This window comes from Panicum virgatum, chromosome 8K (assembly GCF_016808335.1).
Source record: "Panicum virgatum strain AP13 chromosome 8K, P.virgatum_v5, whole genome shotgun sequence".
In the NCBI taxonomy this organism is placed as follows: Eukaryota; Viridiplantae; Streptophyta; class Magnoliopsida; order Poales; family Poaceae; genus Panicum; species Panicum virgatum.
Genome location: NC_053143.1, coordinates 20,638,032 through 20,654,099, shown reverse-complemented (window position 1 = coordinate 20,654,099; position 16,068 = coordinate 20,638,032). Strand labels below are relative to the sequence as shown.

At 45.8% G+C, this 16,068-nt stretch overlaps 1 protein-coding gene across 1 annotated transcript in view; it reads right to left on the bottom strand.

Annotated features, from left to right (window-relative positions):
- Nucleotides 1–10,456: 10,456 nt before the first annotated feature.
- Nucleotides 10,457–16,068, bottom strand: part of LOC120644177 (endo-1,3;1,4-beta-D-glucanase-like) — a 34,694-nt gene continuing 29,082 nt past the window's right edge. Inside the window, exons 3-7 of the mRNA XM_039920745.1 lie at nt 11,804–11,921; nt 11,611–11,698; nt 11,395–11,484; nt 11,211–11,311; nt 10,457–11,111 (exon numbers count right to left, since the gene is read on the bottom strand). Coding sequence (XP_039776679.1) covers nt 10,971–11,111; nt 11,211–11,311; nt 11,395–11,484; nt 11,611–11,698; nt 11,804–11,921 — 538 coding nt within the window. The 3' untranslated portion in view covers nt 10,457–10,970. The remainder of the gene's footprint in view (nt 11,112–11,210; nt 11,312–11,394; nt 11,485–11,610; nt 11,699–11,803; nt 11,922–16,068) is intronic.

Genomic DNA, 16,068 nt, shown 5'->3' with positions numbered 1-16,068 from the left:
CATGCAGAGGAAAATTCCCGCACTGCCAGTGTGGTATCTGCCTGTGATCGATCGCCTGCGTGTGCTATTCGGGAACCCAAAGGATGCCAAGCTGATGTCATGGCATGCATCGACAGAACGCATCAAGGGTGATGGCAAGCTACGACACCCCTCTGATGGCAAGTAGTGGAAGAGTTTCAATGCCAAGTTCGCGAAGCAGTTTGGTGACAAGGCGAGGAACTTCTAGTTCACACTAAGTACGGATGGGATGAATCCATTCGGTGACCTCAGCAGCTCCCACAGCACTTGGCCGGTCATCCTGACCATCTACAACCTACCTCCATATCTATGCTAGAAGCGTAGGTACCTTTTACTAACCATGCTTATTTTTGGCCCGAAGCCGCCAGGAAATGATATAGATATGTTACTGGAGCCTCTAATGGAGGACATGAAGTTGCTATGGAAGATGGAGTCAAGATGATGGATGCGTCCGTAAAGAAAGAGTTCACTCTAAAAGCCATTATCTTTGTCACCATCACTGATTACCCTAGCCTTTTTGCACTGTCGGGGCAAATCAAAGGTAGGTCAGGTTGTGTAGTTTGCATTGATGCTACCTGCTACACTTATCTTAATGGATTGAAGAAGTTGGTGTACATGAGGCATAGGCAATTTCTCAACAAAAAGCACAGATACCGCCATCCTTCGATAAATCAGTTCTTTGACAACAGCCCGAGCCTCAAACCGACGAGTCAGAAAAGACAAGTTATGGGTAAAAGGTGTTTGACATGATGAATGGCATAAACGTAGAGTTTGGGAAGAAGAAGAAAGCTAAGGAAGATGGTACCACAGCAAGGAAGAAGAGGAAGCGGGAGCAGATAGAGGAGGAACAACCACCTATCACCGTAGTTCCTTTCAAGAAGTAGCCGTGTTTCTTCAAGTATCTTTCTTACTGGAAGGAGCTAGATACGCCTCATCTGTCGACTACACGCACCTTTCGAAGAATGTCTTCAAAAGCATAGCCGGGTTCCTGCTAGACATCAAGAATAAGATAAAGGATGGTCTGAAGTCACATCAGGATCTTGTGAACTAGAAGATTAGGCCTGAACTTCATCCGACCTCGGCGGCGCGGAGCGGTAAATTTGACCTTCCGGGCGCAAGCTACAACCTCACGATAGATGAGAAGAGAGCCGTGTGCCTGTGGCTTAGGGCTGTGAAGGTGCCGTCCAGTTTCTCTTCCAGCATCAAGAGTCTAGTCTCGATGAAGGACCTCACACTAACCAGCTTCAACGCACATGACTGCCATGTCATGCTGACGGTGTTCCTCCCAATTGTCATCAGGGCCATCGGTCCAGAGTATGTGAAGATGGTCATCACACGCCTCACTTACTTCTTCAACTGGATCACACAAAAGGTCATCGATGAAGCTAAGCTGCCAGCCATGAAACAATTCATCGCAGAGACTCTTTGCCAGCTCGAGATGTGCTTCCCGCCGTTTTTCTTCCACCTGATGATGCACAAGGTTGATCAGATACAGGACCTTGGACTTGTATACCTGCACCAGATGTGGACGTACGAGAGGTTCATGTCGACACTGAACAGATACGTCCATAACCATTCTTACCCAGAGGGCTCTATGATCAAGGCATACACAATGGAGGAGGCCATAAACTGCTGCACCAAATACATCCGGGACAGAAATGCGATTGGGTTGCCTATCCATCCGCATGAAGGCAGAACCTCAGGGATGGGGTGCATGGGGAGGAAAGTACGCACCGATGTACAAGACCAAATGGTGCAAGAAGCACATCACAACACCCTTAATCAGTTAGTGGTCATGGAGAAGTGGGTTGACAAGCACCTCAAGGAGATCCGCCGTGGTCGGGACAGACGCACAGAAGCATGGGTACAGAGACAGTACAAGATCAATTTCACAACGTGGATCAAACAGCAGGGCATACCCCCCTATGGAAAATTTGATGAATCGAGGCTTGCATTCGGCCCGTCCTCCCAAATCACCTCATGGCAAGGGTACGACATCAATGGATACAGGTTCCATACGAAAGAGAAGGACAAGAAGAGTTCATCACAGAACAACGGGGTTCAATATGAGGGCATCGATGAGGCCACTAGGGATGCCAAGGCATACTATGGGCAGATTGAGGAGATATGGGAACTTGACTATGGCGGTGAACTATAGATACCCATCTTCCGATGTCAGTGGGTCAAGCCGAATGCGGTTGTCGTGGATGAGTATGGGCTAACTGTAAGGATCACCGGGGTGTGATCACCGGGGTGTCCGACCCTAGAGGGGGAGGGGGTGAATAGGGTCGCTAATCGCTTTTCTATCCTAGGGCTCAATCTAATTGCATAAGATAAACCTAACACGTCCTACACATGCTAGTTATGACTAAGGTTTATCTATGCTACCCTCTACTTACCCCAAAAGACTTGCAACCTATAGCCAATCCTAATCAAACTAACTAGGAAAGTAAAGGTAAGCAAGAAAGAGTAAATGCGGAAACGTAATGCGGTAAGTAAAGCGGTAAGGGAGAGGATATGCAAACTCCCGTGAAGACACCAAGACACACGATTTAACGTGGTTCGGTTAGGACACCAAAGTCCCTCCCTACATCCACGGCCACTTGCTCACAAAGAACAAGTGTGATGCCGAGTCTCTTCGCTTGATCACCGTCTTGCCACGCCTCCAAGGCTCCCGACAAGCAAAGGCTAAGTGACGCCAAGTCACAAAAACGAGGTCACCGCCACCGTCTATCTCGAAGCGTCACCACGGCACCGTCTTCACTATCTTGGAGCTTTAACACCAAGTAGGGGCCTCCTTCCCCGCACAAAGTGTCGTTGCCACTCCACACCAAGTCGGAGGGTCACACGACGAGTACACAAGGTGCTTGCCGCAGCAAGGCTTTCTCTCAAGCTAGTTCTCTCAAGAAATAAGCCTAAACAAGCACTAAGCACTCTCACAAGTGTGCTTAAGCCTATATGATGTACAATGAAGCTCTATGGTGGTTGGAGATGATCTTTAGCTCTTGTATACTTCCTTGAACTCCAGCACTCTCAAATGACCCGGCCTTGGGGGTATATATAGGCAGCACAAGCAAATATAGCCGTTGGAGAAAAGCTGCCAGAAATGTGCTTAACGCCGGTTAATCCGACGTACCCCAAAAGCCATCATCGGTTCAACCGGTGTATGTAAACTGCCACTTGAAATACTAGCCGTTAGCAATTAACCGGTGTATCGCCGGTTTAACCGATGCAGTCAACCGGTGTATGTAAAATTAGCGTCGGTTTAACCGGTGATTGTAACTTCTTCACGTTCCTCCAAAAACCACCTCTCTGGACAACTGAACCGATGCAATTGACCGATGCATCGTCGGTTCAACCGGTGTATGTATTTTCATCGGTCTTCGTTTGGCAATGCACCGACGTATGCATTTTCTTCAACGTCGGTTAATCCGGTGAGTGTATCTTCAGTTTCCAGCTTTTGGACAATTACACCGGCGTGTGTCTTTTCCTTAACATCGGTTCAACCGGTGTATTGAATTTCTTCACAGTCTCTTCGATTCTTGTCCTTTGGACCGAAGAGGTTTCAGGGCGCTGCCCTGAGACCCGCGAGGGGCGGCTCCCCCTCGACCCCCGTCCGCTAACCGGGTCTAGCTGCGCCTATCTTCTCTTTGTCATCACTTGAACTTAAAAGCCTGGGAATGTTTGTCTTGACAATCATATTAGTCCAAGTGTTGTGTGTGTCATCAATCGCCAAAACATTATATCGAAATATGGCATGAGAGGCCATTTTCGCTACACTAACCACAGTGGAGCTTGGAAGTGTCGGCTACAAAGATGATTAGTGGGTACTAGCAAACCGTGTCGCTCAGGTAGCCTACTACCCAAAGCCCAGAGATTCCAAGAAGCATGTGGTTGTGTCAGGAAAGCAGAGGATCGTGGGAGGTAATGGAGTGCAGAGTCCCGTAGAATACAACAACTACGCAGAGTTCTCGCTCTTTACTGATCATCCACGCAAGATCAAGCAAGTTGAGAACTGCGTCAACAAGACCAAGATGAAGCCTTGGTGCTGCTCCGACAGTGAGAAGCGGATAGTGGTAGCGCCGGCGGCAAAATGATATGCATTCCACACAACATATATGTAATAATTAATGTATTGAGTTATTCAACTAGAGGTTCACAGCCGTCGATTTTGTAACTTATATTGTAATGGATGATTTCAGAGTTAAGTAATCAATTCTTGAGATAATTAGACTCGAGAAGTACATGTTTATTTGTTCAAATGCTGAATATTCAGAAAAACAGCCTTAACACTATTTGTTCAGAGTAAGGTTTGAAAATATTAGAGGCCAAATCAGCAAAAGTTACAAAAACAAAAGTTGTACAGAATTTTCAAACCTACAACTTTACTTTTTGGACATTTTGAAGTACAGTGGAAGAATTTGGAGAAAAATGCATTGCAACCAAAGATCAGGCCCAAATTCTGGGAAACTTAACTGAGGCGGGCTACCTTAAGTAACCGCCTCGGTTAAGTTTTCTCTATATAACTCACCCCTCTGCACCAGCCCGTTTCAAATCTCGCCACGCCGTCCTTCTCATCCCGAAGGGCTACCGCCGCCGACCATGAAACCCTAGTGCCACCGCCCATCCGCCGTCGCGCCGCCGTTTCCTCCAACTCCGGAGCCGCACCGCCCCTGCACAGGCTGCCGTTACGCCGCCATCCCCTCCGACTCCAGAGTCGCACTGCCACTACACAGCCCACCATCGCGCCGCCGTCTCCTCCGCCTGCAGCCCCTACCTCCACCAGTACGCCTACCCCCTCCTCCTCCTCCTCCGCCTCCTCCTCCCCCTCCACGCCGCCTCCTGGCACCGCGGCCGCCGCGCGCATTGCGGCTAGCGCCCTGCCACCCTGCGCGCCGGCCCCACTAGCCTGCGCTAGCCACGGGCCTGCCCCGCCACGCCTTCGGCCAGCCTCACGCCAGCGAGAATGACCCCAGCGCCGCCGTGCCGGCCGTGGCCATGGCCATAGCAAGCCTGGGGCTGGCCAGGCCACCCACTTACCTGTGGGACCTGGTGGTCAGCCCCTGTTTAGGGTTTTGTAAATTTTGTTTTTGTACGCCGAGAACTTGTAAAATTAATGGGTAAATGTAGAAAAATGCTACATTTAGTTCAAATCTGTTGAAATTCGTTCAAATCTGTTGAAAATCATTCAAATCTGTTGAGATTTGCTGAAATCTGTTGAAATTCCTTCAAATCTGTTGCAATTCATTCAAATCTATTGAAATCTATTTAAATGTCTGCTAGGTGCTTGTTGAAATTACTCATTCAAATATCTGTGCTGTGACTGCTATGTTTTGGATGAAATTTTGCATTCAAAGAATTATAAGTGATTTGAATTTAGGATCCGTAAAAAAATAAAGTATGGTATGATGTGACTGCTATGACCTATGCTATTTGTCCATCAGTTTTCTTTTTCTCTGAATTTGGGCTAGATGGCTCAACATGATGTGTCCTCGATTTGATTATAAGGAATCGGAGATGTCTCCATTCTTTCTCTCTCTCTCTCATTCGCCAGAGACAAATACATAGACACATACATAGAGAGACACATAGAGAGAGTGATAATGTGGACATCGCCGATTCCTTTTATAACAAAGTTCAAGGATACGGGAGTAATTGTGAATATGTAAACAAACTGAAGAGAGTGACAAAAATAATTGTGAGATTGTGTATTTAATTTTAGTTAAAATTTTGTATTATGAATGAATTATTTTGACACTATGATGTATATTGAAGAATAGACAAAGCAATGGCTGGCGAGCCTATTGAAGAATGGCGCGACCCGAGCCCAGTTACAAGAGATGATGGCGGCTCATCGTCAGACGAGAGCACCTCGTACGAGGAGGAGGTGCCAACACCGCCAATCGAGAAGAAATGTCGTACGGATGAAGATGAAGATCTGAACTACACTCCGACGGTGGATCATCCTTCAACACGAAATTCTTGCACCCCAGCACGGGAACAAGCAGATGATGAGGACCGCGTGAGTAAATAACTAATACAATGTTAGCATATGATGGCGGCCTTCTCGCTTAAGTATGAAACTAATGCGAGTTTTTATCCTCGTCAGGTGCCGGTGGTGCCTATGTGTTTGGAGTACTCCGAGGAGCAGGAACCAGGAGAACTGGAGGGGTATGGAAACAGTCCCACCCCGAGCACATCAGCCAAAACGGCCAGTGGCAAGAATAGTAGCAAGAAGAGGGGCCAACACGGGAGGCACAAGGTTCACAGCAAGGTGCATGTCATACACAAGATAGGGCCACATGGAGAGCCCTTGGAGCCAGAAAGTGCCGTCGGCATCTTCAGCAACCAGTGCTCCTGTATAGTTAGGGAGCACGTGACGATCACATATGCGGATTGGAGGAAAGTAACGGATGACTTGAAGGGTGCCGTGTGGGGAGAGGTGAAGAGGCGGTTCAGGTACCCAGAGACCAATTTGATGAAGATCTGTGCAAGCGCCATGCTTTGTTTATTGCAGGCAAAGTGCTCCGCAACTTGAGGTCACACCTCAATAGGCACTATGTGCAGGAAGGGAAGACACCGTACGAACACTACAACTTCATCAAGCGTCACGTCTGGGAAGAGTTTGTTGAAAAGATGAGTACTGAAGAATCAAAGTCCAAGGGCCAGCAGTTCTCAGAGCTCGCAAAGAGGAACGAGCTCCCCCACCACCTGAGCATGACAGGGTACGCTGCTAAGAGGAAGAAATGGTGGCAGGAGAAAAGGGAGGCAGCTGCGGCTGGGGTGGAGAATCCTTTCGAAGGCATCGATGAGAGGGGACATGACTACTTCTATGCCCATTGGCCAAAGAAGCTAAAGGAGGACAGGACCAAGTTCAACATGCCAAAAAACGAGGAGGCGGAGAAGGGTTTGATCACGGTCAATGCGGCCAAGGAACGCGGGTTGTTCCAACCAAGCGGGCAGCACGACATGCTGACCGAGGTGCTAGGAAACCCCGAGCACCGCGGCTGTGTTCGGGGCGTATCCTCGAGGCAGAGCTAGAAGAATATAGACTCATGGCAATCCAACGCCACCTCTCACCACACGAGGCAGAAGTACACAGAAGGGCTCATCCAGAAAGGCATAGATGAGGCAATGAAAGAAGTCATCATGGGGACGATAGAAGAAGCATTCACGAGAACCGACCCCAAGATGGTGGAGCTGAGGACGTAGATGTTCGTTTAGGCTGGCATGCTGCCACAAGGGCAGATGCCGTCGGGTACCTCACAACCCCAAAGGTACCCAGCTGATGAGATCATGGAGCAAACAATTGGCATGCTCCAGGTGCCCTTTGGCAGGACGGGGAGGAAGAAGAATGTGGCGCAGGAACGGGTACAGCCACCCGACCCTGAAGCCAAGTACCAAGGGAAGCCTATCCCGAACGACAATGCCTTAGTGAATGTGGCGTGGACGGCCGATGAGTTCGAAAGTGATGAACTTGACATTCCCACTGAAGAAGGAGGCACAAGCATCGGCGATGCTCTCGATGCCTGCGTGCTATGGAACAAGGCAGATATTGCCTTGGAAAGGCCGGCGTCAGAACCATCGCAACCATCGTCATCTCCCCCGGGTGACCCAAGTGACGACGACGACGGCAACGGTGGTAATGGCAATGGCGGCGACGGTAGTGACAATTCTGGCGGCCAAGGCAGTAGTCCTCGACATAGCCCACCTCCCAACATGAGCAACCCTGAACGGGGGTGCACCGGGCAACAAAACACCGCCTCCAAGTGGTTCAAAGGGCATTGGGCAATGTCCCCCTGCGCCGAAGAAGCCTACACAAGGAGTAGCCGACAAACCCGCCCACCTAACTACAGAGCAATGGGCCGCGCCCAACATAGTGGACTTCAAGTACACAACGGCATTCGATAGGTACACAATGACAAACTTGTGTGTTCAAGTGTATTCATATATGTTTCTATTCGAATTCATGATTCTAAGTGTTGTATTCAAATTTATTCAAAACTATCTTCTTATAATCCTTGTCTTAATTACAGGCCGCCAACACTGCCGTCATGCTGGCCCCTTTCTGATGACTGCCCCGATAACTATGAGCATGGCATGTTCATGTTGACATTGGGCCAGCTCGTCGAGAAGCCATGGGAAGTTCGAAGGTTCCATCTCTGGCGTATGCATGCTGTGAAGTTCGGAGTAAAGGATATCATTGTGAGGGCCCCCAAGGAGTACTTCCACTTGGAAGAAGACTATCCTTTCACCATTGACTTCCATGACATACATAGGCTGCTGCGGCGCAAGGACCTCGATGTTGCACAAGTCACCATTTTTGCCCTGTAAGTTATTACACCTCTGCATCGCTGAAGGTATGCTCATTATGATCAAACTAACAATGTCATGACCACTTGTGCTTGCAGGATGCAATCATATGTATGCAAGGAAATGGGGGAAAATGTTATCTACCTATCTCCTATGCATATTACCCAAAGGGCCATCATTGGGTATGATGTACCGGACACGCACCCAGATTTGGTGAATTTGAACGTGGCGCAGCAACTCAAAGTCCAGTATAGAATGTGAGGCGAAATCATGTACAGAAAAGGACAGTACATCTTACAAGCCATGAAGAAGATCCAGGGAAATGGCGCGATCCTTGCCGCGCACCAATTCAGGTAAGTTAAAATGATACTTGCAATAGCTGTTGGGTTCACCGTTTTTTATGATTCAAGATTTGAGATCCATATCGTTTCAATTGTGCAGCTTGGGCATCATGGGCCACTGGATTGTATTTTGCATCTATCCTTAGGATGGGAAGGTTGTTATATTCGACTCCTTGCGCAAGACGAACAAGGAAGGATACAAGGATTTCGAATAATGTCTACGATAATAAGTGACGATATTTTCTTTTATGCACTCAAAGTATATATCAAATTTGTTGTTGACACTAGTGGTTGGCATACAACGCTTACAAGAAATACGTGGAAGACCCCGATTGCTATGATCGGAGGTCCCAGAAGAAGAAAAAGAAGTATGGCACAAAATTGCGCGTGAGGCGAGATTTCCCGGTACGTATGAAGAATCGTATGTGCTACTATACATCGTGCATGCTATCTATATGTGTCCTAATGACTATGTGTTACATGCATGCAGTGTGCCAAGCAACCTGAAGGCACTGTCTTGTGTGGATACTATGCTTGTGCGTACCTCAGGGCTTGCGGAGAGTACAACCTAAGCTGGTGGCAACTCAAAAAATCTGTAGCATGGTGGAAAAGGTCAAGGGTGGACCATTTAACCATCACACAAATAGTATCCGACATTTATAAGTTTCTCACCGACGATGTTGTCATGTCGATGGAAAATTCTTCAATGCCGAGAGCGAGCTAGCGACGGAGGAGAAGTATGTGAAGCTACGCAACTGGAGAACCGATCTCAGCATGAACGACTACAAGTTGCCGGAACTCCTCGACTAGGTCCCCTTAGCTTGTCATCATGTGAACATTAGCGATGATTTTGTGATGAAATACTATGTGGATCGACAACACATGAATGGATGTAATATATTGTTTACCCTTCGTACGAGTGTTTTCTGGTTTGTATGTATTTTAAAATTTGTTTTCAAATTCAAATTCAAAATAAATCAAATAAGCTTTTTTTAATTCTAAAAATCTTAACTGAGGCGGGTAAGTAATAATGAACCGTCTCGATTAAACTACATTAGCCGAGGTGGGTGGTTTACAAAGACCGCCTTCGTTAATGGGAAATAATGGAGGCGGTTGCGTTAAGACAACTGCCTCGGTTAAAGGCCGCCCGCCTTGGTAAAGGGCCCGATTAACCGTGACCCTTGGTCTGAGGCGGTTGCCCTTGCCTGCATCCGAAAATAGAAAACGCCCGCCTCCAAAAGAAGAATTTTGTAGTAGTGATGAGATTCAAATTCGAACACAAGTTCAACTCCAAAAAGATCCGAATGCAACTATGGTGATATTTTATGCAATTTTCAAAATTCAGAAATCGGGTAAGGCTAGTGGTTAGTGGTTAGCTCTAACTATCAAATTTATTTTGATTTGTTACAAATTTGAAAAGATTTAATTTTTATTGAATTTTAAGTGAGAGAAAAACAGAGGGTGTCGCAAGTTTAACTTCCAGTGCTGCATGCACCTAAGTGTGTTGATGTTGTTTCAGTGACTATTGTGGAAGGTCCATATCAAGCATTGGAATTCTTGGATGCACTATGGCAATTTTTATTTTTACTAAAATGTACACGCTTATTTGAGTTAATGTATTTGTTTCTGTATTAACATGTTCCTTTGTGATGACATATGGACATAGGAACATGATGCGAAATTGATTTTGGCTAACTATTGCATGTCAGATATGATTGGATTTGATATACTGATGAAAGTGAAGGTAAGTCCTTTCTATATAAAATTCTTTTTTTTCTCGAAAATGCAAGAGAGTTGCTTTTCATTTTATTAAGAAGAGACGGAGGGTCAGGGTACAATGTAGGAACACCTCCCGTTACAACAGAGCAAGAATACACAGGCCCAAACAAACTGAGTTTAGGGCCCACGACAGAACAAGTTTTTGTTGGGAACCAAGCCCACTTTACAAAAGAAGGCCCATCTAGGTAATATAAAGAGGATGAGCTGAGAATAACAAAAATAAAAATAATAATAAGTGGACACATGACAAGTAGGTACTAGTTTACTTCACCCCAGCAGAGTACTTCTTGTGGCCTGTGGGTCACTATTGTTGTGACCCAAGCAGAGTAATCACTATTGTTACGTTGTGTCTCCGATTATTGGATTAGCACCAGCACCTAATGCATGCATGCATCATCCTATTTATACAATCAAAATTCCAACAGCCAGGAAAGTCTCCAAGTTTATTACAACGCATCAATGGACAAGAAACATTATTCTTCTTTATTAAGTTTGAACAATATATATAACCTTCAGTCTTCACTTGAGATACCTGTTGAACCAGTCGAGCATGTAAGCAAGAGCCTGTTCAGCGGTTCGTACGGCGAACGGGTCGCTAGTATTATATCGGCAAGCAAATCCATGCTCGGTTCCTGGAAAGATCTTGGCGAAGTACGGAATCTGCGACAAGCCAATAAGAATATTGTCATTACTGAAATCAGTAGATGCAATCGTCGGTATAATATTCAGTCCCACTGATGTCAGTATGGAGGAACTCACATCGTTTCTTTGGTGCAATACACGCACAAACTGGTACACTTGTTTCGCTGGTGTGCTCTGATCGTGCTCAGCTCCAAGGATCTCAATTGGGCGTTTCACCTCTGGAGTTTTCCATGAATTTAGTTTGGCATAAAAGAAAAAAATTAATTATGCCTACTGCAAGGTCGCAAACGCAGAAACACACCTTTCATATCATCAACAATCATGAAGGCAGGATGAGCCATGCTAACTGCTTTAACAGAATCTGTTTTCCCCACTTCTGTGCCAAATTTTCCTGCCGGTTAAGGAATAAGATAAAAATTAGTATGTTTTTATTTATGTCCAGCTTGAAGCGGTGAAGAACCATTTCCATCAGAATCTGAATTTCTTCCCGGGATAAACTCATATGGATGTTACTCACCACCCCAGCAATAACCTCCAACCCCAACGGATTTGCCTTCCTTTCTCAAGGAAGCAAAGAGTGGCTGGGCATCTTTGGCAGCTTTAACCTATATAAGATCCATGGGGATGGAGCTCAATCAATTATTGGCATCTTTGGAAGCTGAAGGTTGATGAAAGGGACATGTGGTTTTTGACAAGTTCATGGAACAGACCGGCGAGTGATGCGGCAGCCATTCTGAAAGGTTTTTACTCGTGTCGAAATAATCTCCATTGAAGAAATCAGGCACCACGACGAAGTACCCAGCCTCACCAACTTTATCAGCTATCTTTCTGCAATATACGTATCTTTCTGGGTAATTTCCTTACATAGTAAAACTCCACAAAGACTCTGCAGTTTATGGCGTATAGAGGACTGTAGTTTGTTGTATTGTCTTTTATTACGTTGTACAGAAGCACAGGGCATGGTTAATCTATATGAAAACAGAATCAAGCATTGAAACATTACGCTAGATGTAAAGCCTGGGGTTATGAACAGGCCCGGCCCTGATGGGGGGCGAGAGGGGCAGCCGCCCCGGGCCCCAGATTCTAAGGGGCCCCACCCCCAGGTACACATAGAGTATAGGGATTAGGCATTCAGGCAGTCACGTACGAGTACATCTAGGTTTTGGCGTTTCACAGGCTTCACAGACCGTGGGTTCCAGAATTCCAATCGTTTTTTCTATTTCTCCGCTCACACGCCGTTGGAGTCCGCCATCGCGCACGCCGTATATGGGCGATAACAAGCAAAATTGACGAACGTATATGGGATATAAAGCTCTTTGCAAAACCTTTACCTTACCTCCTTGAATTTTGACTTAGCCTGAGATTTCAGATGTTTTGGGAGACGATCAGGATGAGACTCTATGACCATTCTTCTATTCGCAGCCTTCACACTACTAGAAAACAGGGCAAAGTTCCTGGCCAAAGGTTACAACTGCTGTTGCAACCGGTACTAATGCCACGCATCAGTACCGGCTGCAAAAGCAGCTGGTACCTTTGGCCAGCGGCGATCAAAGGTAAGGTGTTTGGTACTGGGTTAAAGCATCACTCGGTACCAAAACTTCAATATAGGAACCGGTTAGTGCCACCAACCGGTACTAAAAGCACAAGGAGGAATAGGTACCGGTTGGTGGAACCAACCGGTGCCTAAAGGGTGGACAATGGCACCGGATTTTGCCATGGCCCGGTGCCGCCGCGTGCCCACAACAAAGGCACCGGTTAGTAACATCAACCGGTGCCTATGCCTTTTGTTTGGCACCGGTTGTTGAGCACCAACCGGTGCCTTTGAGCCACGCCTATAAATACCCCAACCCCTCCCCCTCCAAGCTGCCGTGAACTCACTGTTCATGGCAGCTGAGTGAGGGGAGGGGAGGCGAATTTTTGTTCTTTTTTCAAAAAAGGTTAGTTATTTTTCTCCATAACTTAGCAATTGGTTTTTAGAAGCAGTTATGATTTAATTTATTTGATAAGTGAATAGTATCTATTTGTTATAGTTATAAGCATTATCAATTATAAATTTGAATTCAAATTTATTATAGTATGAATGTACTATTTGTACACTACAATGATATATATAAATGTATTGTGGACCTAGATGAGTCGGCAATAGATGTACATGGCTGATCGGCGTTTAAAGGAGTTCATTGATGGCGTGCATGAATTCATAGAAGCGGCCGAGAAACACAAGTATGACGGTTTCGTTCGTTGTCCATGCAAATTCTGTAAGAATGAGAAGGATTACTCATCATCAAGAACCATTCATAGTCACTTGTTCAATAGTGGTTTCATACCGAACTACTATGTTTGGACCAAGCATGGCGAAAGAGGAATTGAGCTGGATAATAATGTAGAAGAAGATGACAGGATTCCTGACTTTGCAGCCAATTATAATTCCTTTTTCAACGACACTGCAATGGGTGAGCCTGAAGAAGATACTGAAGGATACGTTGTAGAAGATGATCTTGGTCAGATGCTGCGCGAAGCTGAGGAAGGTTGCGAAACAGAAAAGGAATCGAGAGATCTGAAGCGTATGTTGGAGGACTACAGAACATTGTTGTACCCTTATTGCAAACAAGACCAAGAGAAGTTGGGTACCACATTGAAATTATTGCAATGGAAGGCATCAAATGGTTTGTCTGACAAGGGATTTGAGGAGTTGCTGAAACTTATAAAAAACTTACTGCCTGAGGGTAACACCTTGCCGGAGACAACATACGAGGCAAAAAAAAGTTGTTTGTCCTTTAGGATTAGAGGCACAGAAGATATATGCTTGTCCTAATGGCTGCATCCTATATCGAGGTGAGTATGAAAATTTGGATTCATGCCCTGTATGCAACGCATGCCGATATAAGATCCCTCGAGATGATCCAGGCAACGTTGAGGGGATGCGTGTCAAGAAGAGGGTGCCTGCCAAGGTGATGTGGTATTTTTCTCTAATACCACGTCTGAAACGTTTGTTCATGAACAAAACGAATGCTAAATTGATGCGATGGCACAAAGAAGAACGTAAGCAAGACAATATGTTGAGACACCCCGCTGATGGGTCGCAGTGGAGAAAAGTGGACAGAACATTCCCAACATTTGCAAATGAAGCGAGGAATATAAGGTTCGGCTTAAGTACGGATGGCATGAATCCTTTCGGTGAGCAGAGCAGTGGTCATAGTACCTGGCCTGTAACACTCTGTATATACAACTGATTGAAGATCTTCTATTGTTGTGTATGAAGCAGAAATTCATTATGATGCCGGTGCTTATCCCCAGCCCGAAGCAACCCGGTAACGATATAGATGTGTATCTGAAACCACTGATTGAAGATCTTCTATTGTTGTGGAAAGATGAGGGTGTTCGTATGTGGGATGTACACGCAGAGGATCATTTTAACCTGCGTGCATTGCTTTTTGTAACCACCAACTATTGGCCAGCACTAAGTAACCTCTCCGGACAATCCAATAAGGGTTATAGGGCATGCACCCATTGTTTTGAAGAAACCGACAGCATGTACCTCAAGCACTGTAGGAAGATCGTGTATATGGGTCATCGTCGATTTCTTCCGATCAAGCACCCATTAAGGAGGAGGCATGCTCACTACGATGGAAAGGCAGATCATCGTACCAAGCCTAGGCACCGTTGTGGGAAAATGGTGTTTGAAATGGTCAAAGATATAAAAGTAGTATTCGGAAAAGGACCCAACAGCAAATCAGTGCAGAGTGATGACGGACGTGCACCTATGTGGAAGAAGAAGAGTATTTTTTGGGAGTTACCTTATTGGGAAGTCTTAGACGTCCGCCACGCAATTGATGTGATGCACCTAACAAAAAATCTTTGTGTGAACCTTCTAGGTTTACTTGGTGTCTACGGTAAGGCAAAGGATACATTGGAAGCGCGGCAAGATCTTCAACGTATGAAACAACGGGCCGCCCTACATCCAGAAAAAAGGGATAAAGGACGTCATTATCTAGGTCCTGCGTGCTACACTCTTAGTAAGGAAGAGAAGCAAAGTATGTTCGACTGTTTGAACAGTATCAAGGTCCCATCAGGCTACTCTTCGAATATAAAGAGGCTACTGAACTTGAAAGAGAAGAAATTCGCATACGTAAAGTCCCATGACTGTCACGTGTTGATGACGCAATTGATTCCAATTGCACTTAGAGGTATTCTACCAGCTAATGTTCGAGCAACAATCATAAAGCTATGCGCATTTCTCAACACAATTTCTCAGAAGGCAATCGATCCATCGAGTTTAAGCAGACTACAAGAGGATGTTGTCCAAAGTTTAGTCAGTCTTGAAATGATATTACCTCCATCATTCTTCAATATTATGACGCATCTTCTAGTTCACCTGGTCAAAGAGATTGGTATTCTCGGTCATGTTTTCTTTCATAATATGTTCCCTTTTGAACGATACTTTGCAGTACTAAAGAAATACGTTCGTAATCGGGCTCGTCCAGAAGGAAGCATTGCGAAGGGTTACGTCACAGAGGAGGTCATTGAATTTTGTGTTGACTATGTGGAAGAACTCTGCCCAATTGGGATTCCAATATCACGTCATGAGGGGCGGCTGATTGGAAAGGGCACACTTGGAAGAAAATCAGTAAATGCCACAGATCATGCCACGTTGAGCAAAGCACATCTCACAGTTCTGCAACAATCAGCCTTGGTGGCTCCATACATGGAGGAGCACATGCAAATTGTGCGAAGTATATACCCTTTGAAGTCTGAGACATGGATTACAAAACATCATAACGATACATTCGCCACCTGGTTGCAGAAGGAAGTCATGGCCAACGATCAAATTCATGAGCAGCTAGCTTGGCTGGCCAGGGGTCCGGCAAATTCAATCCTGATGTACCAAGGATATGAAATTAATGGTTACACATTTTATACAAGAGCCCAAGATAACAAGAGCACCAATCAAAATAGTGGTGTCCGTATAGATGCC